Source organism: Meleagris gallopavo, chromosome 22, assembly GCF_905368555.1.
Source record: "Meleagris gallopavo chromosome 22, MGAL_WU_HG_1.1, whole genome shotgun sequence".
Lineage (NCBI taxonomy): Eukaryota > Metazoa > Chordata > Aves > Galliformes > Phasianidae > Meleagris > Meleagris gallopavo.
In genome coordinates, this window is record NC_139425.1 from 2,798,219 (window position 1) to 2,823,324 (window position 25,106).

A 25,106-nucleotide genomic window follows, 5' to 3' on the forward strand; every position below is an offset into this window, starting at 1 on the left:
TGAGAGTCCATGAGGGACAGGGGAGTGATGGCAGGGAGCCGTGCGGCACAGCCACAGTCAGCACTTGGAGATGGGGAGCAGATGGGACACCAGGTGCGGACAGCTGGCGGGGATATTGGGGACAGGACCTCTCACCCCTTGCTGCCCCCCGCAGCACGGGAAAGCAGCACCGAGGGTGCGGGAGAGGGTTTGCAGGGCCTTTATTCATCACACGACAAGCAGGCACAGCACAGGGCGGGCAGGTGCTGTCATCAGGGCAGAGCGAGCCCTTCATGTGACCTTGGGGCAGGGACAGGGACTGCGGAGAGGACAGGGGCAGATGCTGCAGGGGCTGAGGCCAAACCTGGCACTTCCACAGCACATTAATTATCCCCATCTCCCCAGGCTTGGCCAAAGCAGCTCCTGCCTGTATGCAATGCTGCCTTCACAAAGCCCCTGCCGTCCCCTGTCCCTGTTCCCACCCTCGTGGGTAACACCCAGCACCGCTATTTACAGAGTAAGACAGAACTGACTAATATTACAAATAATTAAAAGGCAGTTGTAAAAATGAGAAAGAAAAAAAAACAAAAACCAAACACATTCCAAAAGTATAGTCTTTAAAAACAAAACAAAGCCTAGTTTTCAAGGAAAATGCTAAAAACCACCCCGAAAGGATCTATGTACAGCAGGAGAATGCCGGCGGCAGTGCCGGGGACGTGAGGGCGGCAGGCAGGGATGCTGCCTGGCCTTGGCTGCTGGTGCTGGGGGCAGTGCCTGCCCCACGGCTGGGTGACAGGGACCTCGTGGGGCCGGCCAGGTGCCCTCGGAGTGAAAGGCCATCGGTGTTGGGCCGTCTGGCCCTGGCTGATGCTGGTGTGTCTGGAGACACAGGCAGTGAGCAGCCATCGCGGAGATGCTGACGGAGGCTGCGACGTGGCAGTGATGCAGCCGTCCCGCTGCGGGCAGTATGAGGCTGGACGGGAGGGGGCAGCAGCTGCGGCAGCAAGAGCGGTTTCTGAGTGCGGCTGCGAGATGACAGCAGCGCACAGAGCCCCTGGAGCGATGTACACAACATGAGAACAACGCCCACAGGCTCTGGAGCAGTGTAGAGAGCCCCAAGGGTAACGCAGAGAGCCTCCAGAGCACCGTTCACAGCAGCCCCTGAGCAACGCAGAGGCCTCTGGAGCTGTGTACAGAGCCCCCAAAACAGTGTTCATAGCCCCTAAAGCAATGCACAGACCCCCAGGGCATTGCACGAGGCCCCGGAGCCATGCGCAGAGCCCTTGGGACCATGCACAGAGCCCCTGGAGCAATGTACAGAGCCTCAGAACAATGCACAGAGCCCTTGGGACAAATGTACACAGGCTCAGAGCAATGCACAGAGGCTCTGGAGCAATGTCCAGAGCCCCCCAAGCAATGCCTGCAGCTCCAGCAGGCACAGGCACCTGCAGGCAGTTCCATCTGTGCAAATCTCTGCCCAGCCCTTGGCACGCAGCTCAAAAATAGGTCAAGCAGCCACCTCGGAAATTGCCCTTCTCACCCAGCACAAACACTGCCAGGATGCTGTTCTCCTCCCTCCCTGGATAAGGCTTTTCCCCATGGTGATGACCCAACCTCCGGGCGGTGGAGGCTGCGAGCCACAATGCAGCCTCCCAGCCCACAATCTCTTAATCCAATTGGTACATCTCCAATTTAGCTCATTTCAGTACGTTTGGTTTTGTGTTTTTTTTTTTTTTTAAATGCACTTGGTTTTACATTGCAGGCTGTTCGGAATTGGGTAGAGCCAAAAGCGGATGGAGAAATTAAAAAAAGAGGGAGGAATATGTAAATTCAGCACTTGGAAGAACAAATAACTACAAGTGGCCTCGGGCAAGGAGGCGGGGGCTCAGCAGGGCTTAGGCTGCTGGGAGGGGGGGTCCCACACACGTGCATCCAGCACCCATCCCAGGAGCCGGATGGGAACGCCTCCACGCACCGCCCAGCCCGGGGACCCCCCCGCCTCCCTCCAGCACACGGCTGATGCAACCACCCTGCAAGCAGAGCTGGCAGGGATGCACCCAGCATTGGCCACGGGGCGGATCCATCCGTCAAATCCAACCCCTGTCGCGCTTCACCCCTCCCTGGACCAGCAGCATCACAGCCACCGCCTCGCACGGCAGCTGTCCCCTTCACGGGGCCACCGCAGGGACCCGGTGCTTCCCGTCGTGTCTGTGCCTCGGCCACCCTGGCGGGATGCCCCACTGCTGCCGGCAGCCTCCGCCGCCCTTCATCATCTGCCTCTTAAGCATCCCCACGAGTGAGGGGATGGTTAGGAGACAGATGCATCCCCGAGAGGGGCCCCGTGGGCGTTCTTGGGGAAGGAGAGTGGGAAGCAGGCTAGGCTGCGCGCCCCATCTCGCTGTCCTCACTCACTCAGCGGCCCGGGCTTCTCCTCCGCCCTGGGGATGTCTATGGGGTGCAGCCTGCATTTGGAGGGCGAGTGGCGGGCGGCGGAGCGGGACGGCCGGGCAAAGCAGGAGGTGAGGGACTGTGAGCTGCAGTCGCATGCCATGTCCTGCAAAGAAAGATTGAAGGGCAGTTAGAGAGGGTTGCAGCCATCCCCACCACACAGCTTGGCACATAGGAGCCCCCCCACTTCATTACCTCGCTGGCCATGGCTGAGATGAAGTCAGGGTCCCGGGGGAATGCTTCTTTGCTCCCTTGGCCAAGGGACATCAGCTTGGGGTCCTCACAGCTGTTTTGTTTGAGGACTTTTTTGCTCAGGATGCGGGAGGTGCTCTCAGTGGGGTGATAGGAGGCCAGGCTGGGATGCTCGGTCTTCTTGGAGCCCTCCTCCCCACCACCAGCATCCTTCTTCTCTGGGGGGCCCGTGGGGCTCTGCGCCCGCCCACAAACATTCCTGAAGAATTCCTGCACCAGGCCGTACTTGGGGGCCTCAGCCTTGGCCCTGCCGCCCTCAGGGCAGCCCGGCTTCCAAATGGACTCGGTGCTGCCGGTGTGCTCCACCACACTGAAGAGGCTGGACAGGCCATCGTTGATGTTGCTGAGGACGGGGCTGTCACGAGTCGTGGTGGAACGGGCCCAGGCGGAGCCGTTCTGCTTGCCCTGGTGCAGGTTCCAAAGGCTCCTGTCCTTGGAGGCATCCAGCTTGGAGGAAGACCTCCGCTGCAGCTTTGGCGAGCCGTACTTGGGTGAGCAGCAGGGCCGCTCGATCCTGGCGTGCACCTTGTCCAGGGAGGTGGAGATCTGCTTGCCACGCACTGAGACGAGCGAGGAGCTGCGCGGGGACCAGCTCTTGCCATGCAGGCTGCTGCGCGGCAGGTCTGTCTGCAGGCCCACGCTCACTGTCTGCGTGGTCTGTGTCCCCACGTGGGCCAGCCCCACGGTCTGGCTCGAGGTGCTCTTCACTTTCCTCTCCAGTGAGCTGGAGCGGATGGCCTGTCGCACGCAGTTGGTGATCTCCTTCATGTCGTCACTCATGTTACCGGAGATCTCCAGGTCGTGCAGCGAGGGAGGGAAGTGGGGCACTGGTGGAACACTGCTCTCCCCTGTGCTGCCATCGAGCAGCTCTCGCTGCTGCTTGGAGAAGTTGCACAGCCACTGGCTGTACGTGCTCTCTGCCCTGGCCGACTCCTCAGGCTCCTTGGGTTTGGCCATGGTGAACAAGAAGCCGGGTTCGATCATGATCTTCCCCTCCTTGTTGTGCACCACAGCTGCCTCCAGGCGCCGCACCACAGGAGGGCTGTAGTAGATGCGGATCCCTGTCTTGTCAGGTGCTGTGTAGCTCCTCTGCATCTGCTTCTGAGCTGGGTCGTGCCCCGAGAGGCTGCTGGCCCGTGAGTAGTCCCAGGAGGAGATGCCCAGCTTCTCCTTGGCCAGGCTGTCGGAGGCGGGTTGCTCGATATTCACGTAGGTACAGTTAGGGGGAGGAAGGCCGGCGTTATCCCGGATCCCGTTGGGCAGCAGCTGGGAGGCTGCAGATGACTTTTTGCCTCGGGAATGGTCACCCAGCCCAGGCACAGTCTTTCCAGGGAGGTAGGGAGAACAGTCGAGCAAGCTTTCAAACTCTGACATGGAGGAAACGGACTTGGTCCTGTGGGAGAAGAGAGGACAGGGTTCAGCATTCGCCCATGCAGGCAGAGGGACAGGGTGATGATGTGGGATGCTGGAGGCATCACCCCAATGGGACCCTGCTGGGCACCCAGCCCTGCTCACTGCCTCCAGGAAGACAATCCTGGACCACAGCGGTGTCCAGACAGAGCTGGAGGTCAATCCAGCTGCGAGAGCCACTGATATCCTCCACATCTCGGGGATGATGGCCACAACCACGCTCACCTTTTTAAGTTGGTTCCCTTGGCATCTTCTTCAGAGATTGTCTCTTTGTCTGTGATTTTTTCATTCAGAGCCTAGAAGGACACAGAAGCATGCTCTGGTGGAGTCAGGCACAGGACCACAGCACACAGGTGTGTTGAGCAGGGACTGCACCCTGCTCCTTTCCAGCAGCGCCTCCCCAACACAACCAGGTCCTGCACCTCACTCCCAAAGCTACACAGGGCTCACCCTGCCCACAACTATTCTCTTAACAACTTTCTGAAGCCCCTGGGGATGAGCCACGCTCTCTGCTGTCTCCATCTACTTAAATGCCCCTTGCAACTGCTTGAGACTGCTGTTCAGGGAATGCTGTTGTGGGTACACCCAACCTCCATCTAATTTTTAGCACAGACCTGAGCCAAACAGGAAGCCACAACACATGTAGCCCTCTCTCACCCACCTCTTTCCAGTTGCTGCCATGCTTCTCCATTTCGGAGTGTTTCAAAGCCCACGGGTTGGCTCCTTTCTGCAACTGGAGAACACATCCGTCATCCAACACGTGCACAACGAGCAGGGGCAGATGCACAATAAGCAGGGGCAGATGCTGGATGACACATGCATGGGGACACCATACCTGGTTGAGTTTGTTCTGCAGATCCTTCGCTTGCTGCTCTGCCTGCTGCTGCTCTTCCTTGAAGCGGGCCAGCAGCTCCACTTTCTCCTGTTTCCAGTTCTTTTCGCTGATCTGCAGCTGCTTGGTCAGGTCCATGACGGCGCTGTAGGATTCAGCCAGGAGATGCTGATGCTCCTCGCGCTCCCTCTTCAGTGCCACCTTCCAGTCTGGTAACGTCCGCTCCGTGATGCCTTTGCCTGCTTTTGCCTCCAGCTGCAGGGACACGATGTTGGCAGCCACGTGCCAGATGGTCACCCAGTGGGATGGGGGCTGAATGTCCCCACCGAAATCCTGACAACCCTGGGAAGGTGACATCCCTGCGGGGCTGGCAGAGAGCACCCCAGGGATACTGCTGGTGGTGGCCAGGATGGCATCTGAAGGAGGGATACTGCCACCACAGAAGCTCTGCTCACTTCTGGGGAGGAGAGAGGGGAGCTGGGGACTAAAGATGGAGACCATAGAGAAACACAGCCCAAGAAACGCTGGCATCACTCTCATGAGCAGATGCACAGCCACAGGCTGCTGCCAGAACGGCATAAGGGAGCTGCAAACTGTCATCACCAGGAGCTCAGGGCAGACTGGGGCTGGGGGTTGACGGGACAGGAGAGGAAGGCTTTGGTGCTGTTGCAGCCTGGGGTAATGAGCATTGTGCATGACCAGAGCACGCTGAGTCCTGGTACCATCCTACCCACCCTAAACAAGCCCATCAGAGAAATAAAGTGCATCCTCTGCTCCCACTGCAATTTTCATGCCAGCCCCGTTGCTATAGAAACTCGCCTGCTAGAGTGGCTGCTCATTGTGATTCCTGCCGTGCCATGCTTCCTCCCAGCAGCCAAGCTCTGGCTGACAGTCGGGCAGCTCCCAAGCCCTACGTCCCCCCACCCCAGGCTCCCACCTGGGCGATGTGGCACTTGAGCTCGGCGCGCTCCATCTCCCAGGCAGCCTTGGCCTTGGTAAACTGCTGCTGCAGCTCGCCTGCACCACGCCGCTCCTCCCGCAGCTCTGTGCACAGCTCCTTCAGGGTGACCTTCATGTCCGCCAGTGTCTTGATGCACTCGTTGGGCTGTCAGGGACCAGAGGTGAGCAAGGGGTGCCACCTCGGTGCCCCAGCTGTGCATGCTGCCACCCCCACGTTACAGATGTGAGATGCCAGCAGGGTACGGGACCCCTCCCCCCCACTGCCCAGCAGTGACACTCAGTATCAGGGGAATGATTCTGCCCACTACACTCACCGTGTTGGGAGTCCAGGCGTCCCCAGAGCAGGTCCTGTTATCTGCCTGCTGCTGTGGTGTCAGCTCCTCCTCTTCCAGCAGCATGTACAGCTCCTTCATGCTGTTCACCTGCAGGAGATGCCGTGGGAAGGTTGCTGAGGACCCCAGCCAGGGACTGGGGACAGCTGAGTGTCCTATTTCCCCTGCCCACAGTACCTCCAGGAAGTCATCGCCCTCGCTGTGCACTATCTTGCCCTGGCGCCAGCACTTGAGGAACCACTTGAGCTTCATGAAGAGCAGAAGGAAGCTTTGCCTGAACTGTTGTGACTCCTGCACCAGCAGGTTCTTCTCCTGGCTCCAGAACTTTTGCTCCAGCCGCCTCTGCAGGTTGAGGCTCTGCAGTTCAAACTCACGCCGCAGCAGGGCTTTCTGGTGGTCCTCTTTCAGCTGTGGAGTGATATGCTGAGCCATCAGCATCCATACAGGCTGCTGTGCCTCCTCCCAGCACCAGACCCCACATTTTATGACTCTGACTCTGCCCAGACAGAGGGCAGTGGGGTCATAAAAGCAACAAGGGGAAGTTCTGCATGGCTCTACACCCACGTGCAAAGATGGGCAGGCTCAGCCCCCGCATTTCTTGAGGACTATTTTGAATGTCCTCAAGCAGGTCCCCAGCCTGGGGATGGCCCCAGCTGTGCTCATGGGGATCCTATCTCCCAGGGCCAGCACCTGCTCACCTGGCAGATCTTCTGTGAGAAGTTGTCCACCTCGTCCTTCCGCAACTGCCTCTCCTGCGAGAGCTGCTCCTGCAGCCCCCGCAGGCTCTCATTGGCCTCTGACAGCACCAGCTGCAGCTCCTTCATCTGCAAGGGTATGGAGAGGGTAGTGGGTGCCCACCGGGCAGAGCTCAGCATCTCTACATAGCTCCTGACCCCGCATCACTCCCACGGGGGCATCTCCAACCCTCCAGCCCCACTGAGGGGACACAGCTCCCAGCCCCACTCTGGGACAGGTGGCTTCGTACCTCGGTGGCATAGGAGTCGTTCTCGTCAGGCCGACAGGTTTTGTAGCTCCGGGAATGTGCGGGGTCCGTGTCCTTGGTGTGGGTGATGCGGTAAGGGTCGGCGTCCCTAAAATCAGGCTGCTGCATGCGTGGGCAAGTTAATGAGAACAAACCAAAAGAGCGGGAAGAAAAGAAAGCCAGAAAACAAAACAATGGGTTTCCGAAACAGTAAAGAACTACAAGACAACAAAAAGGATGATGAGGAGAAGGAACTTCATCACCATGGCGGGAGACAATGCGGAAACCAAAAGGAAACACAGGATGAGACACGTGGCCTGGATTGTTTGGGAAAAGGAAGGGAAAAAAAGAGAGAAAGAGGGAAAAAATGTGCAAACACCAGTTACGGTGCCATGCAGTGACTAGGGGGGACCAGGACCTGGGGCTGGTGGGACTGCAGTCCAGCAGCATGCAGAAAAATAGGACTCTGAACAAGTGAGTGTGCTCCAGAAAAGGGCTTGTGCCCGTGATAGGACCTATGTCCCCAGTCCTGTCCCCATCCCTGGCTGTCCTGGTGAGGAGAGCATGGGATGCTCGCTGTGGATATGCTCCCCATCAGACCCAAATTTGCCTAGCCATCTCTGCTTTGCATATTACCCTGCCTGGGAATTATCTCAGTGCATGCCATGAGGCCTTTCCCAAGCTGGCTGCCTGCAGTTCAGGGGGCTCTTGGGATGCTGCCCATCCCAACAAGCACAGAGCATCAGAGGAGGGGACGCTTGGCTCTGCAGGGAGCCTGGTGGCAGTGGATGGGAGCAGCTGGGCCACCAGCCCTGCCCGGGCAACTGCACTGGGGTGGGACAGCACTGCAGCCACGCAGACTCCTGCCACCACCTCCTGCTGCACACACTCTGTTGGAGCAGAGTCCTATCTTGTCCCAGGTGCCACGGCATGCAGCGAGGTGAGCATTAGTTTGGGGATTGCTCTGGAGAGGCACGAGGAGGGGTATGTTACGGGTTGGGGTTTGTTCTGTTAAAGCAGGAAGAAAAAGGCAAAAAAGTGGCAAATAAAGCAACGAGTGCTGCGGGGCGGCCATGGGGCGTGGGAAGGAGCCCCGTACCTGCAAGTCAGAGCCATGCTCCTTCTGCAGCCCCTCTTTGGTGGCCTCGTGGCTGCTGGAGAAGGGGAAGGAGCCGGAGTGCTCCTTGAGGCCGCTGGAGAGGAGGTCCACCTTCCGCATGAAGCAGCCCAGGTCCTGCTGCAGCACACCCAGCCTCATGAGGAGCACATTCATCAGCTTGGCGTCGCTGGGGCTCTCGCTGCTGTTATCCAGGGCCTCAGCCAGCAGCCCCCCCACACACTCGTTGTCCAGGCACACCTTCAAACTGGAGGTGAAGCCATTGGCATCTGAAATCAAGATGTCGATGGCTTTGCTGACAAGCGCTGCTTGGTCCCGGATGCCCAGCAGGGTCTCCAAGTCCTTGGCCTTAAGCAGCTTGGTGTTGGAACCGCCGTCCAGCACCCTGTCCTGCACCTCAGCCTCAGTGCCACGCTCATCCCTCCAGCCAGCAGTGGGCACGCACTGCGCTGAGTCGCCGGCCTCAGCATCGGTCTCCAGCATGGGCCGGGTGGTCTGGCAGGAGGCCAGGTCACAGCGCTGCAGGTTGGAGAGGAGAACCCGGTTCTCGTACTGCAGCTTCTTCACCTTGCCGCTCAGCTCGCTGATCTGCACCTTAGCCGTGGCCAGCTCTTCCTGCGAGGGCTCGCTGACCACTGAGCAGCTGTCCTCTGACAGCGTCACATCCAGCTCGTGGTCCGACTTGTATTTGTTGAGCTCGTTCAGCAGGAGCTTGTTCTGGTCCTCCAGCTCCAGCAGTGAGCGGCGCAGCAGGTCGGCCTCCTCCTCCACAAACTGCAGGTGCCGTCGCAGCTCTGCCACCGTGTCCCCCGCGTCCCCGCAGGCCGAGGTGCAGGCCAGGAACCGCAGATCCTGCCCTGGCAGCTCCCTGTCCCCCTGGCCCTTCATGTCGTCCATCTCAGCCCGCAGGCCGCGGTTTTCCACCTCCAGCTCCACAATCCTGCGGCTGAGGATGTTGGCTTCCTCCTCCACCAGCTTGAGGTGGACCTTGAGCTCGGCCTCGCGTGAGTGGGGTGAGTCGGCAAGCTCCTCCACGGACAGGGAGCTGTCGAGGTCCCCGTAGAGGGACCTGTACTTCAGAAGCTCCTCCTTCATGCCATCATTCTCCTTGGCCAGCTTGGTCAGCTTTTTGCACATCAGGGCCGATTCCTCCTTAGCAAAGTGCAGCTGGCACTTCAGGTCTGCGCTGTCCTCCTGGGGACAGGGAGGGGACAGGTGTTAGGGTCACAGGCTGAGAGATGGCGGCTCTGAGGGACATGGAGCACAGACACCGAGCTGGGGATGCGGGGGCCTGGCTCTGACACCACCCAAGATGGGGAGGAAAGCTGCCTGATGCCACGGGAGAAAATCCCAGCCACCAACAGGCTTCCTCTCCCTCTGCTTTGTGGTGGCAGAGCAGCCACCTTACTGGGACACAGTGACAGCCGCAGCCTGGAGGGCAGAAGCAGCTACAATGTGTTTGTTTTTTTCTCCCATGGTCCCACCCCTTGCTCAGCCCCTTTCCTCTCAGCCACCATCCCCACTACCACTCTCATAGCCCCAGCCAAGCCCCTGGCCCTGCTCAGGCTCCTTTGCTTCCCCTTTGCTTGAAGTTGTGCTCAGGCTGACTTTACTTTTATCAATAACCAGCTCTGCTCTTTGCTCTGAGAAACCATTTCTCAGCCTTGGAAAGGTTTCTGGACAGAGGACCAGGATTTCCTGACTCAGCTCGTGACTTCCTGTCCAGTGTGGTCATTCTGGTGTAGTGACCGCCTAGGGGGGACCCACCAGCATCACCCACCAGTGGCACCCACCTCCAGCTCCCCTGGCTCCCAGCACCCCAATGCCCCCCAGCATGGCAGAGGTGCCCACAAAGCTCCAGGAACCACGGAACATGTGGTGCCTCCATCCCTGCAGGACTGCCACAGGTTTGGGGTGCTGCTTAATTCCCCAAAATAGCCACAGGGACAGCAGTGGGGGGGCAGCGTCATGAGGCCGCTATCCCAGCCAGGCAGACATGACCTCAGTTCCTGTTTTTCCAGGAAAAAAAGCTGCAGCCGGGCACTTCCCCCTGTCCGAGGCACAGCCAGAGCAACCAGCAGCACCTCAACTGCTCCTTGCGCTGGAGACAGAGGGGACAGAGCTCGGTTTTAACTTTGTCTTGCCCCAACAACTCCATTTTCTCCTAGTGCCCAGCACTGTCAGGCAGGAAAGGAGCCCAAGAAGCTACCAATGAGTCACAGATGGCTTTGCCTGGGGGCACCCAGTCATGCTGCACAGGAAGCACACAGGGACTGGGGGAGCTGCCAGCCCATTGGCACCCCAGGAAGCTGAGGCTGGCTTTGAACCTCCAGCACTAAGCCACAGTTGTGTCCCTCTGGTGCTGCCCTTCTGCCTCATATCCCTAAATTGAGGGCTCTGGAACAATGACAGCATGGGAAGCAGGGAAGCAGGGTGGTGTTTTCCTGCACTCTGTCCCCATGTGGAGTAGGATGCGATAGCAGTAGCACAGTGACCCCAAAAATCCTGGGGTCACCATGACGAGATGCTTACAGCTTTATGGGGCTCCCTCCCTGCCCAGGCTTTAGGGAAGTTCTACTCCCCAGAATAGATCCTATGTCTGCCTGCCTTTGGAAGAGGATTTTTTGGGTATTAAAACACTCGCATATCTATCACCACAATGGCAACTCTGCCCCTCTGAGCCCTGGTAACAGCATTAACGTCTCACAGAAGCTCAGTGCAACCGCAAGTGACAGATAAAATCCCCCAGCTGCCATCACAGCCCCTCCCCACACCCGCCCAGAAGCCTGCACAGGGCAGGGATGGTGACAGTGGCCTCAAGCTGCTGCCATGGGACCCCAGGCCCCTCAGGATCACTTGGCCACTGGCACAGGCAACAATGACGCATGGAAGGGGCTAAAGGCACCACCTGCCACTGATATTCCATTGATAAAGGAGACAAGGGACCCCCGAGGACAATGAGGATAGCTCAGCGCATCAATCCCTGCCTTGTGCAGGGGCTGGGGAAGGCAGATGAGCTCTGAGAGGAGGAGATGGCTCTGCCTTGCTCAGGATTTCCTTCCGTGCTGGGTGCAGTGGCCATCAACTGGCACCACGGCCCGTACCTGCACCGATGGTTTCTTCTCAGTCTTCCCAATGGAGCGAGACCCCCTTTTCTTCAGGGAATTCTGCAGAGAGAAAAGGAAGATGTCACCTACAGCCAAAGCGTGGCACCCTGCTGCAGACGGACAGAGCAACCAGCACTCCCAGCCTGGGGACACCGCAGCCAGGGCACTGCTGACTGCTCCAGTAGCTTGGGAAGGGGCCAGAGCACTGGTGGGATGAGCCCCTGGTGCTGGGGGATCCAGGGTGCCTGACATCATGTCATGGGATTTGGCCAGAGATTTCCCCTGTGGGCAAGAGGGCAAGTGGAGAGGCTGAGTCATGGGCCGGATGGAGTGGGGAATCCCAGACTGGGATGGCTTCAGGGCATCCTGGCTTGGGAGCAGGAGCTGGAGCTCCTCCATGTCTCTCCCTGCCCACACGCAGCAGCAGGCACATCCCAGCTGCTTTTCTCCTATCCGCCCAGAGATGGGGTTGCAAATGGGGACCTGGAATCAGCCACGAGCTGTCATACTGCTAGAGACAGTGGCATCTGGGCGGAATGGGACACCAAGATTCCCAAGCCTAAATCCCCCAGCAATTATCCTCCTGCCCCTCTGACCACCCCAACACAAAGAGTGCTTTGCAATGGCTGAGGTCTCCCAGTTTATCAATGGAGCTGGCCCTTTCTCCAGGGTCCCTGGGCACACAGGGGACAGTCCCCAGGCTAGCAATGACAGCTGAGACATGGGGAGCCCCACACAGGAAAAAAGAAGAACACAACAAGTTGACCTGTTCCCAGTCATGCACTGCCCTGCTGTGCCCTGGTGGGTGATGCAATGAGGCTCACAAGGCTGGGGCTGCCCCAGGCACGTTCCCATGCTGGCGCTGAGGCCCCAGCAGCCAAAGAAAGCAGCTGTGAAATGTAAGCTGCTGCCTGTGCCAAGGTGCAGGGCTCCAGCTTTCCTATTAAGGCTAAGACCAGTGCTGGAGCTGCTCGAACCCCACCCGGGGGCTGGCTGTGCCACGTCGGCATTGCTCGCCCCGGCTGTGCTAGGGACAGGCATGCCCTTACCCCACAGCATAGTGGTTAGGGGACACTGCAGTCCCTGCGCCCAGGATAGAGCTGGGGGACGGGGGTTCAGCCCAGGGGATGCACTGCCCATCCCACAGCAGCCCAGCCACGGGAAAACCTCTTGCAAGTGAGAAATAAGCGGCCCCTAGGGGCAAGCTCAGCCCTGCCCAGCCTGCTGCTGTTTGCATGCTGCTAACAAGCTCTGCCACTGTTCCACATCCTACAGCAGAAGGGAGGAGGCTGCTGAGAGTGGTAACTCACCCTGTTAACTCGCTTTCCTAATTAGCGTTCTGGAATAAGTGAGTAACCCCAGTGCCTGGGGAAATGCCCTTTTCAAGAGCGGATGCAAACCCATGGTGCCTGCTGCAGAGCCCAGCAGGAACTGCAGGAACACAACGCTCTGTCCCCGCAGGGCTCATCTATGGTCACAGCCAGGTTTGTGCCCATTAGCATCCCACCAGCACAGACCTGCCAGCCTCAGGGAACTCAAAACAACCTCAAGCACATAGAAGCCTGTCCTGTGCCATCCAGCAGCAGCCCACTGGGGCTGCAGAAGGGACACCTCCCATTCTATTCTCACAACCCACTGTCCCCACCCCCGTTCCAACACAGGCAGTGAGGGCAGCAGGGCTGGGCGATGGCACCACATCCTCTCTGGCACAGTGCCTGCAGCTCCTCGGGGACCCATCGCATCCCGGGCAGTAGGGAAGTGGGTTATGAGTGCTGCGATGGATTACATGCTTGTGCTGTCACTACGATGCCTTTCCTGTCACCAAGAAAGGATCTCCCCTCACTGCATGGGGACCAGCAGCATTCCTGGCCAGGAGCTTGTCTGAGACTAACAGCCCTGGAGTCCTGCATAAGTGCGCACAGCACACACACAAAGGCACACATGTGCCAGCCATGCCCCAAAGGACAAGCTTGAGAAGAGTGAAGCTGTCCCCACTCACGGGCAGTCAGGGCACAGCCAGCCCTGGGTGTGGTGCTGCCCACACACCCTAACATCACTCTACACAGAGCAGCACCGCTCGGGTTTCATGAGCATCTGCAGCACGGTTTGGGTTTCAGCGATATGAATGCCTCGTGGCACCAGGCCAGGACACCTGCTGGGGGCTGAGCCTTGGGGTCACCCCCTCCACGTGCCCCCTGTGTTCCCCTCACCTCTCTGAGCTTGTCCATCTCATTCTGTACCACCTGCTTGGCCAGCTCCGTCTCGATCAGTCGCTGGCGCAGGTCCTCGTTCTCCTCCTCCAGCCTGATCCTTTTCTTCTCCACTGCCTCCAGTTCGTTGTGGAGCCGCACGGAGACATCCTTGGCCACCTGGGGACACAGTGTGGCTGTCACTGGGCTGGGCACAGCATGCTGGGACCACAGCACAGGGGCAGGACCTCACGGGCACCTACCAGACCCAGACAATACCCATGAAGATCGCCTTAGAACCCTTTGGAGCAGACATCATGCCAGGTAATATCCTGTCCCCTGGCCACATGTGTCTCCTTTATCACCATCATTACTCCTGCCCCTACCTCTAGTGGTCAAACCCTGCTTTCCCCAAGCATAACGCAGTGCTGTGGGATAGATGCCTGTCAGCTTTGTGTGCTCTACAGTGCTGGAAAGCAGCTGCTGCATGGCTGGGAGGGGAGAGGAGCAGCCCCTCGGGAAAGGAAAGGCGAGCTGCTGCATCGGGTTACGGAAAAATCGCACAAGAGCCCCCAGAGCTGAGCGACTCCCTGCTGCAGCCCCTGTGGGGGGCATTGCTCAGGGTCAGCACAGTGCTTGATTTCAGGCTCCTCTGTCACCTCCCTCCAAAATCTGAGCTGCTGATTGAGCCGCTCCCCAGCAATGGAGATGTCCCCTGCTGCCACCACTCCTTCTGGCAGCAGCACAAGTGATCAGCAAACACAACTCAGCATCAGGCTGGTGCTGGGGCGAGTGATGCGAGGCCACCTCAGAGCCATCACCTTGTCCCTGTTCCAGCCTGGGACCTTCCAAAGTTCCCATAGTGGCCAAGAGGAGAAGCAGCTCCCAGGTCCCCAGCTACAGTGGAAAGCTGTGTCCCAGCAACTCACTTCCTATCTCACCCCAAGCTGCTTTGGGACAGATCCCGCCCCACCCTCTGGGCACTGCCCCTGAGGGCACCCCCCGAGCATCACCTTGACGTCCTGCTCCAGGCTGTGGATGAGCTCGCCATCCACTTGGCCGGTCTGTGCCACACGCAGGCTGCGCCGTTCGGCCTTGCGCAGGCGGTACTGCAGGATGCGGCACGTCTTGCTGGCTTGGTCCAGCTGCTGCCGCAGCTCCTGCAGCTGGTAGACGTCCTCCTCCATGTAGACGTCTCTCATTTCCAGCATCTCGGCGCGCAGCTCCTCAATCTCATCCTGCAGGGAGAGGCGTGTTGGAGAGGTCAGAGCCCACAGCCTGCAGCTGCCCCACGTGCCCATGCCGTGCACCCCACAGATGGGTGCTAACAACTGGGGGGTTCCTCCTTTCCTCTCATGGCACAGATGACATCATTATGCTGCTCTGCACATGGTGGGATGCCTATGGAGGTAGAGGATAACACTGGGCCACGTGCACTCCATGCACACCAGATCAGGGGGAAACTGGTATCATGTGCAGGATGTCTACCTTCAGCACAGGGATAACAGCACTGAGGGAGCAGGCAGAAGCACCCAAAGTGGACCATAAAATAACAAAATTCTTGAGTTAGGGATCATCGAGTCCTACCCCTGGCTCCAACAGCACCACCCAAACCCTATGGCTGAGAGCGCTGCCCTCCGCTCCCTGTGAGGAGCTGCAGCCGCCATGAGGCCTCCCCTCAGCCAGCTCTGCTCCGTGCCCAGCAAACACAGCGACCTCAGCCACTCCTCTCACACACTGAAGCCCTCAGACCCTTCCCCATCTCTGCAGCCCTCCTCTGGACGCTCTCTCACAGCTTTATATCCTTCTTATGTTGTGGCACCCAGAGCACAGCAGGACAACCTCTTCCCTCGCTTGGCCAGCAGCGCTGGGCCTGATGCACCCCAGGGGTCGGCTGGCCCTTCTGGCTGCCGGGGCACACTGTGACCCATGGACAACTTGCCGCAACCCCCAGGCCCCCTGTGGGATGCGTATGTGGATGTTAAATCCCACGAGCCCCACAGAGCGGTGCACTGGGGGAAGGAGCATTCTGTAGGGCTCAGGGACTCCCGGTGAGCTGAACACCACGCGTGTCGCTGCCAGCACCTCTCGTATAAATAAACCAAAATAAAAGAGGAAGATGGGGGAGGGAAAGGATTCGCCGTGGGAGCAGCCCAGGCAGCAGTTGCAGTGAGAGAAATGTAGGTCGCCTTGGAAAAGATGTGTCAGGAGGAAGGAGGCAGGCAGGAGCAGAGAGGCAACGCAGGGACACGAGCGTGGCTGCCAGCGCTGGGCCCTGAGGCTGCCCCACTGTTTGCCACCAGGCAGCCACTGCCACGGAGGGGAGCACAGAGCTGGGCTGGCAGCGCACACAGCGCCCGGAGCTGCCTCAAATTTGGGTGGCAGCCACTCTGCCCAGCTCCAGCACAAAGCTCCAGCTGCATTTTCTCTTTCTACCCCCCCCCCACTCCGAAAAACAAAGCCTGAGGGCGGCAGCTGCGGGGATCAGCCACAGTCGCTCACTGTTGGCTTTTGCAGTGAGATGGCAAATCGGGGACGTCACCGAGACAATCCCCGATTATCCCCGAGCTGCCGGCACCACAACGGCCGCGTGGCTCTGTGTCGGGGTTCTGGAGTAAGCAAGAACCAGGAGGTGACCCTCAGAGGACCCAGGGTGCTCCGGGAACTGCCAAGACTGTCCCACTGAGGGGGGTCGCTACATCGCTACAGGCACATCCCATGGTTCTAAAACCTCCAGGCACAAAGCACAAAGATGTACAGCACCAGGAGACACTGCTATGAAGGCTGTAATGCTCCCCAGGGTGACATCCCTACTGAAAACCCCACAGTGACCTGGGGAAATGAGAAAAGCTCAGAAAGCCACGCTGGTCTGGGAGCTGCTGGGGTGGGTTTGGAATGAAGTCGAGAGCTTTCGTGGAAAAAATGCTTTGCACAATGCAGGTGGCTTGCGATGGGGCAGCAGAAAACAGCCACCTGCAAATAGGGTGAGCAGATCCTGCGTGGCAATGTGAGCACTTGAAATAAAGATACCGCCCTGATGCTTCACAAAGTACCCACGAGAAAAGAAAGAAGGCTGAAACCAGCCTGGGTCAGGTGGCTCAGGAAAGCTTCACCACCAAAGCTGTTTGAATGGTGGCCTAAACAGGACTGTGAGGCAGCTGAGGTGCTATGGGACACTCCCTGCAGGACACCCTGCGGTGCTAAGCCGAGGTAATGGGATTAGGATCGGAGAGCAGCAAGATGCCAGCAGGCCGGGGGCAGCTCAGGGCGGCGGTGCTGACACCCTCTGTGGGCAGAAGAGCCCACCCTGACCACCCTGCAGCTGCAGCTCTGTGGCGTTGCTGTGCATCTTTGCAAAATGCAACCAGAAAACGCAGATTGAGGCAAAGGTAGAGCCAGGAGCAGATGAAATGCTTGAGAAACAGCCAGGATTGAGGACTGGCACTGCAAAAGCACTGTATGCGGTGCTGAATACTGCACGCCATGGAGGTGAGGAGGATGCCAGGAGACATGATGGGGTGTGCAGAAGCCAATGCCTGGCTTGTATTTGCAGGAATCAAACGTCACTCGTGGAGGAGCACAAGATAAACACCAACCCGTGAGCCTCAGAGCGACTGCATCTTTCCAAAAGGCAGCACAGTGGGAGCCCCAACTCCTACAAGCAAAAAGCAGAGCAGGATGCAAAGCTGGATGATGCAAATGACAGCACTGCTGGCTGCTGTGCTGCTGGCAATGCCTGCCTCACCAGGGTTGGCAGCGTTTGGCTCTGGGGCACAGCCAAGCAGCAAGCATTGAATCCTGGGGACAGCCCTGTGCACACACTGAGCCCCAGCACAGGATGAACAGAGCAAGGAGGGGTGTGGGCAGGGGGCTGCTATACATTCCCATCTCTGTGCAGAGCTTGGAGCAGCAAGAGAGTCCACAGAGAGCCAGGACCAGCACCCCGCAGCTGCACTGGTGTTACAGGACATGCGCAGCAGCTCTCAATGAACTCTGAGCCCTCACTGGACAGAGGAGAGAATTATGCTATAATTCGCTAGGGAAAAAAATAGGGACCCCCCCAGCAAGAGGGTCCTGGCACACACCCCAGTACAACACGTGATGCAAGGTTGGTAAGGGGCACCCTGTGTAACGCCTCACAAGGGTTTCTTCAAGCTCTCCGAGAGCACAGCAGCCACCCTTCTCATTGTGCCTCACAGCAAGACAAATCCCAGAGCTTCCCAGCTTTGCACCTGCCCCCATAAATTACCCTGCACACAGCTGGGGGCTCACTGCTGGCTGGGCAGCGGTGATGAGCCAGGCGCTGCCAAGCCCTTTGTGGGGCTGGGAATGATGAGGCCCTGGGGCTCATTCCAGCACTGCTGTTGTTTTGCTGTAAGCCTCTGTCAAATTATTTTTCTCCCTCTAAGCCTTGGGGAAATCACTGCTGCAGGGAGCAGCAGGAGAGGCATGCTGAAATATATTCGTCGGTTGGGTTAGTGCAGCCAAGGAAGGAGCAGTACGAGCTGACAGCTTGCCCTGCCCAGGTGCAGCACTGCAGTGGCACCATGCACGGCCACGCTGACAGCACCCAATCCATCCCCAAACCCCCAAAATGGGAATTTTATCCAGCTCTACCCAAGTGATATTTCACCTGTAGCTGTTCCAGTTAGCACTAGGATGTACCACCTCTGACAGGTCAGACAGATCGGTGCCAGAGGGGAGGGGACCCTCCGCAGCATCCCTGCATGTTGCATCACAGGCCAGCCTAATCATTTGGCTTAGGGTCGGCCTTCTTGGACTCCGAAGTCCCAAATCCATGAGCATGCACACACTGACAGCTCCTCATATCCTCTGCCCAGCCCCCTCTTCCGCTCCTTGCTGGTCACAGTCTGCTCGACAGCTTCTACTTTTTTTGGGAGCACCACAAGTGAGCATGGCTGCAGTTATTGGCCAGCCCAAGCCAGGCGAAAAGAACTGACCCTAACCCATCAGCACAGAGGATGCGGGATGCTCAAAGCACTTTCAGGAAGATTTCACATCTCGCTGCTGCTTTCCCATCTCCCTGGGACTGCAAGGGGAATATGGGGCACATGGAGGGGCAGTCCAGAGGGCAGCACTGCCACACACAGTGGGAGTGTGGACACCAATGTCCCTACAGCTTCTGGACACTGCTCCATGCCAGGGCTGCTCCTTGCAGCAAAACATCCCGAGCCCTGCAGCCTGCCGTGATGATCACGTGAAGATGGAGGAAGCAATTGCACGGCCAGCCGGCGCAGCAGCGTTTTCACACACATTCTTGGAAACCGGAGGGGCCTCATCTGTATTTTTCCAGCTCTCCGTAAATCAAAGCCCTTAAGCTCATGCTGCTAATTCTGGCAGGAGTTCGGACACCAGCTGCAAGCTGGGGCTTTGCTAATGGACAAAGGGCTCGGCCAAGCATCTCCAGGGTGTAGCACCCAGCTCTCACCTCACCACAGCAATCCCCGCATGTTCCCAAGCTCTGGCTTCTGGAAGGACTGTGAGGCAGACCTGGCGAGTTCCCACCTGCCACAGTAAAGGGATGCCACCAAGCACAGCACCGACACTTGGCCCCTCTCAAGGTGCTGCTGCAGCCTGTATGGTGGCATCAATGTCTTACCCAAGCGGCACCCTGAGGAAGAGGGGAGGATGCAAAATGCCTGCAGCCCACCAGGTCACAGCATCTATCCCCTTTCTGTCCCCAAGACCCACGTCCCCAGACTTGCCCTGGCATCACTGTGTGTCTATCAGCCAGCTGCAGGCCTGGAAAAAGGCCCCGGGGAGTCTGAGGCCCATGTGAAGAGCAAGCACAGGGACTGGTGGAGGGAAATGAGCTGGAAAATCTCCCCCTGGGGACCTGCCAGTGTCAGGAGGCAGAGAGGACAGTGGCAGCATCCCACTCTGTGCTGTACCGTATCATGCCATGTGCTGGGCTGTGCTGGGTTTCTCCATGCTGAACTGAGCTTGGACCTTCCAGGCTATCCCATGGCATGACAGGCTGTACCGAGCCAAGTTCAGCACTGGCTATGTTGTCCAGCTGAGCCATGCCATGCCGTGCTCAGTGATGCTGGGCTGAGCAGTACTGGGTTGAACTATGCGCCCTATGCTTGCCTGTGCCATATCCAGTCATGCTCAGAGATGCTGTACCTTTCCCAGGAATGCCCAGAGATTCTGAGCTACACTATGCCCAAGGCTGTCATGTGATGCTGCGCCCAGGCCATGCTGTGCTATGCCCAGGGATGCTGTATTATGCCCAAAGATACCCAGAGATGCTGGGTCCTGCTAAGGGTTGCCCAAGGATGCCCAGAGGTGCTAAGACATGCTATGACTAGGGGATGCCATAGGATGCCCAAGCATGCTATGCCCTGCCCAAAGATGCCCAGATACTCTGTGCCCAGAAATGCCATGCCTAGGGAGCAAGTACAAAAATCACAGAAATGCTGCATTACATCCAAGGATGCCCAGAGATGCTGAACTACGCTACGTACAAGGATGCTGTGGGATGCCCAGAGATGCTGTCCGCCCCTACTCAGGGGTGATATGTCATGGGATGTGCCCAGGGATGATGTGCTGTGCCCAGCAACGCCACGTCCAGAAATACTGAGCTACGCTGTGTCTGGGATGCTGTGGGATGCTGTGTCCTGCCCAGGGATGCCATGCCATGCCAAGGGAAGCTGTACTCTGCCCAGGGACGCCACTTTGCATTGCACCCAGGGATGCTGTGGGATGCCGTGCCCTACCCAGGGATGCCCAGGGACGCCGCACCCGGCGATGCCGCACCGTGCCCACCTTGAGATAGTCGTTCTCGGAGCGCAGATCCTCCAGCTCGCGGAGCAGCCCGTCGGTGCCGGCGTCCAGCAGCTCCTCGGTGAGGTCGGAGAAGGCGAGCGAGGTGCTGAGCTGCAGGCGGCTGCTGGCCATGGAGGCGGCCGAGGGCTCGTCGGGCAGCGGCGAGGCCTCCCCGGCCGAGGGCGGCGGCGGCGGGGCGCTGCCCGGGGATTCGCTGTCGCTGCCGCTGAGCTCCAGCGACATCAGCTTCGCCTCCTCCGAGGCGCTGCAGTCCGACACCTCGGAGCTGCTGTCCGTCAGGCCGCACCCCTGCCCCGGTCCCGGTCCCGGCCCCGGTCCCGGCCGCAGCGCCCCGGCCGCCGGCTCCGCCCCGCGGCACCGCCCCTTCGCCCTCGCCGCTCCGCGGCCCGCCGCCCCCCCCCTGCCGCCGCCCCGGGCCGCCGCCGCCGCCGCCCGCTGCCGCTTCTCGGGGCGCGGTTCCTTGCCGCCTCCCGCCCGCCGCGGGTGCCCGGAGCCGCCGCCCGCCGACAGCCTCGAGGCCGCCGCGGAGTGCGCGGAGCCGCCGCGCCGGCTCCTGGCCAGCGACCAGCCCGGCACCTCCTTGGGCCGCGCCGGTGACGGCGCCCGCTGCAGCTTCTTCTTCTCCGGGAGCGGCGGCGGCGGCGGCGGCTGCCCGGGCGAGCAGAGCTCAGCCGGCGCGGCCTCCATGTCCCCGCTGTGCTGCGCTGCGCTCGGCCCCGGCTGCGGCTGCGGCTGCCGCCCGGCTCCGCCCGCCCCGCACTGCCGGGCGGGGACGCGCGCGGGCGGCGAACAAAAGGCGGCGGAGGGGGGGGAGCGGGGGGGGCTCGGCCGATGCTGGCGGCAACAGCGACCCCTCCGAGCGGCCGGGCGGCCTCGGCATCGCCGCGGGTGAACGTGCGGGAGCCCTGGGGAAGTTCCCCCTCGATCCCGGTCCCTCCCGGGGCATCTTCAGCTGCACACATCCTCGAGGCGTCCCCGTAAGGTCCCCACCTCCCCCGCATCTCTGTGAGCGAGGTGCCAACAGGTATCCCAGTAAAGGATGTGAGTCTCCCCTGAGTGAGAGCCCCCCCCCGGGCATCACTGGGGGTGGGGAGCAGGCTGAAAGGCCCATAAGGGTCCCCCCAAGGCATCCTCGGGAGCGCAGGTCCCATGGGAGCCCCATGCACTCGCACTTATAAGTGCGAGTCCCCCGAGGCAGCCTCAGTAGTACTGGTCTCAGGGGTCCCAGCGGGGTATCAGGGTCCCCAGAGCTCACTTAAGGTCCCCGTGGATGAGAGGGATCCGCCAGGAACGGGGGGCTACCAGGGCACTGCTGCCAGCACAGGCCATCCTCAGGGACAAAGCTCCCTCGGTACCCTGTGAGTGCGCGTCCCTTGGTGTCCCAGGGCCGCCTCCAAGCCATTGGGACACACACGGCCCCGCGCTGTGCTGCACGGTGCCTCTCGGGGTGGGAGGGGAGAGGGGGGGAAGCCTTCAGCAGCAAGTGCTCCCACCCACCAGCACGCGTCTCTCGTACGTTAACAACCCGGCTCCAAACCCGCTGCGAGCGGCCAAAAGCTGGGTTTGAAAAATGCTTTGGCTGCAGCGCAGCGGGAGCGCGGCGGCTGGATGCAGCCCTGCAGCAGGAAGCAGAGCCCTGTTCCTCAGCGCTGCTCAGATTCAAGCTCTGCACAACGGGCAGCGTGACCCCAATGCAGATGCTGGGGAAATGGCTCTGTCACCGTGCTACAGGCTGCCTTCACGTTTGAGGGACCAGCTCTCCCAGCAGCCCCCCCCCGGGAACACACAAATGCCCCAGCACTGTGCCCTGTGAAGCAGTGTGGTCCCTTCTTTCCCCATACTTGGGGCAGGACCCCCAGCACCTTGGTGCAAAAACAGTGAGCAAAGGGCTGCATCTCCAGCTACAGCGGCTTCTAGTGTTATTAAGGGAGCTGCGATCCAATCCTGCTGCATGACTGCCCATACCCCTGCGCGAGATGCTCTGCCATGACCAACTGGTGCCACACTCATTAGTGAGGATCGTTATTTTTCCATGGAGCAGCGGTTAATTGCGTAATGCGAGACATATCATGTGCTGCCCTCACCAAGCTGCAGCGCAACAGGGGTGCAGACACAACAACAGTATGGCTCCAGCCTTGTCCTTGGAGACAGCCCCAGCATGCTGTGAAAGTGGGAAACCAGGGAACCCCAGCACTGGGCCCTCACCCTTGTTCAGTGGCACTTTTAGGAGTACAGTGCACACCCATCCATGCAGGCAGGCTTGCATGTGTTTCCCAGCAATGCTACGTGCTCCTCAGGGATACCTGACCACAGGACAGCGCATGCATGGCTCCAGTGTGCAGTGGCACACGGCCATCCTGCTCCCATCCATATGGCCACAGGCTGCGCATTTCCCTTCCCCTCCCTGCCTCTGGAACCAGCCAAACTAGGACCAGTCCCTGAGGGAAATCTGCTCAAGGGCAGGGCCAGGTTTGGGGAGGATGAGGGAAGAACACTAACAGACCTCAAAAAAACATGCCCTGGGGCTGGAGGCAATGTAGGCAGTCAGGATTAGAGTTTGGCAAGGGACGTCAAACCCATCTCATTGTGGGTCTGGTTTAGTGGCCGGCCTTCAACACGCTGCTCCCAGGAGAATTATTCAATAAATTTGAATTAAATGCAGGCGGGCGGCTTTCTGAAGCCTCAGGAAGAAAAGCAATGAGCTTAACCAGCCCCCTGGGCCCTGGAGGGCTGGCGGGCAGCCAGCAGTGCCAGGATGCAGCACAGCCTCAAGCAGGAGAGGGAAGCTTCTCTCATCCACCCGCACTCACCTTTGCATCCCTCCTGGATCAGGTCCCACTGCTCCCAGCCCAAGGCAGCTCCCTCTCTGCTGGCTCTGCTCCAGACCTCTGAGGCTGCTGTCAGCTGTGTTTGGGGCTAAGATGCTGACAAGCTGATAGCAAAGAGCACTGGGGCAACAGCAAGCAGAGGATGCAGCCTCTGAGACTGTAGCAGGTCCTCAGGTGCTGGCCCAGTTCCTACCAGATTGACCCAAAGCTGAGAAAACCCCACAAATCAATGATCTCCTAATTTCTTGGCAGAGGAATATTTATAAGTGCTTAGCCAACATTCAGCATTTCTTTCACGCAAACAAAATTTGACAGCAATATTGAACACCTACATTTATATATGACAAATACATACACAAGTGCTGAGCTTCCCTCTCCCCAGCGCTGCACTCACAGAAGGGTTTTGCTGTTAGGAGGGACATAAATAGGGGACACCAATGGGGACATGCAGCCAAGGGAGCAGGCAGTGCATGGGGAGACCAAGGCAATGGGAATGGAGGGGACAGGGTTGTGAAAACCATGTCTTGGTGCCATGCTCACACCTGGGGAAGCACTTGCTTTCCAGCTGTGCACATCATTTTGCTGCTTCATGCAGCGCTATGCTGGGGCCAGCTCTGCGGCAGCCATAGCAACGGGGCTGCCTTCATTCTGTACCTTTCCCAGCTAGTAGAGATAACACTGATTTCTCCCAAATTTGCCACTGCCTGAGCAATGCCAGCAAAAACCTCTGCCCAGGGGCTGACGTGCCCCCAGGAAGGTGCAGTCCTGCCTCTGCCAAGCTTCTATGTGCATCACAAACCCCAGCTCCCTCCATCCATCATCAGCAGGGTGGGAAGCACTGCCTGCCTGCAAGAAAAGGGAGGAAAAGCAAAGCAGCCAGCACTGTCGGGCTCAGCAGCAACCTGTGAGCATGCAGCACCAGCACAGCACATCAGGTTTTCTCTGTTGGGGTTTGAAGATGGGGCTCTGGCTCTGGGAATGGTCATGGGGACTTACGGGACAGGAGCAGCCCTAAAGAATGGCAGCCCTATGGGATCAGAGCAGCATCTGGTTTACAAAACAAAAGCATCTTCCCAACCTGCAAACAGGCATAAAAACACGCAAGGATGGATAAAAGACAAGACCCATCCTGGCCTCCCCTTAACACACAATCCAGGCGGCTCTGCTGTGCTGCAGGAGGCTCCCCAGGAGAGCTGCTATGCTGGGGGTGAACAAGGACATCATAGGAGCCAGGGATGTCCTCTCACCCACACCGCACACCTCTTCCCGGCCCCAAAGCCCACAACAAACCCAGACAGACACAGCCCTGCAGTAACCACCCAAATCTGCACTTCCTGCCCCATTTCTCGTCCTGCATCGCCACCTGGTGACCATGGGAAGCAGAGCAGCTGCCTCGCAGTTCCTCGTAGCCCCGAACACCCGGCTGAAGGAGTTTCTCTTAAAAACAGGGTACTGAAACCGTTTAGCAACAGGAAACGAGACAAGAGGATTTACATGCATGGATGTTGCTGTGCTCGTATTTCTGCTGATAATTCCAAGTTGGTATCAGAAGGACACAAATTGCTCATTCATTTCTTTTTCTGGATGCCCAGTGGAGCATCTCAGCAGTACTGGGAGCATGAAATAGAGCAAGGGCAGCCCAAGCTGGGTTGCAGGGTGAATGCCAGCCCCTATTCCCAGCCAGTGATGGTGGGCAACAGCTCAACCACAGCATCCAAAACAGACAAGGAAAGAAAATCAGGATAGATTTTTCTCTTTTGCTTGCTTGGCCGTTGATGAACCGCACCAGTGCCCAGAGCTTTCACCCACGGTCAGCCTGGGTGATTTTGTTCTCATCTTTCAGAGGAAGCTTCGTAGCCT

At 58.9% G+C, this 25,106-nt stretch overlaps 1 protein-coding gene across 2 annotated transcripts; it reads right to left on the reverse strand.

Moving 5' to 3' along the window:
• Nucleotides 1-183: 183 nt before the first annotated feature.
• On the reverse strand, nt 184-21,187 carry MTCL2 (microtubule crosslinking factor 2). Of its 2 annotated transcripts, none has more exons than XM_031556501.2 (15): nt 20,398-21,187; nt 14,622-14,846; nt 13,630-13,788; nt 11,417-11,479; nt 8,295-9,506; nt 7,199-7,315; nt 6,912-7,037; nt 6,391-6,621; nt 6,196-6,303; nt 5,859-6,026; nt 4,925-5,176; nt 4,751-4,822; nt 4,315-4,385; nt 2,623-4,072; nt 184-2,533 (listed from the first exon to the last, which is right to left on the reverse strand). In XM_031556501.2, exons 1-15 carry the CDS (start codon nt 21,103-21,105, stop codon nt 2,384-2,386), a joined length of 5,112 nt encoding a protein of 1,703 aa, XP_031412361.2. In that variant the 5' UTR covers nt 21,106-21,187; the 3' UTR covers nt 184-2,383. The 2 variants fall into 2 exon arrangements, with proteins under 2 accessions (XP_031412361.2, XP_010720571.2); XM_010722269.4 differs by having other exon boundaries at nt 7,199-7,318.
• Nucleotides 21,188-25,106: the final 3,919 nt, after the last annotated feature.

Bases quoted from the DNA above. Each gene is read 5' to 3' on its own strand.
- MTCL2 (XM_010722269.4), bottom strand. From the start codon at position 21,105: ATGGAGGCCGCGCCGGCTGAGCTCTGCTCGCCCGGGCAGCCGCCGCCG. The intron at 4,386-4,750 runs GTGGGTGAGAGA...GTGTCCTTCTAG, and splicing joins ATGGCAGCAACTGGAAAGAG to GCTCTGAATGAAAAAATCAC. The intron at 2,534-2,622 runs GTAATGAAGTGG...CTTTCTTTGCAG, and splicing joins TCTCAGCCATGGCCAGCGAG to GACATGGCATGCGACTGCAG.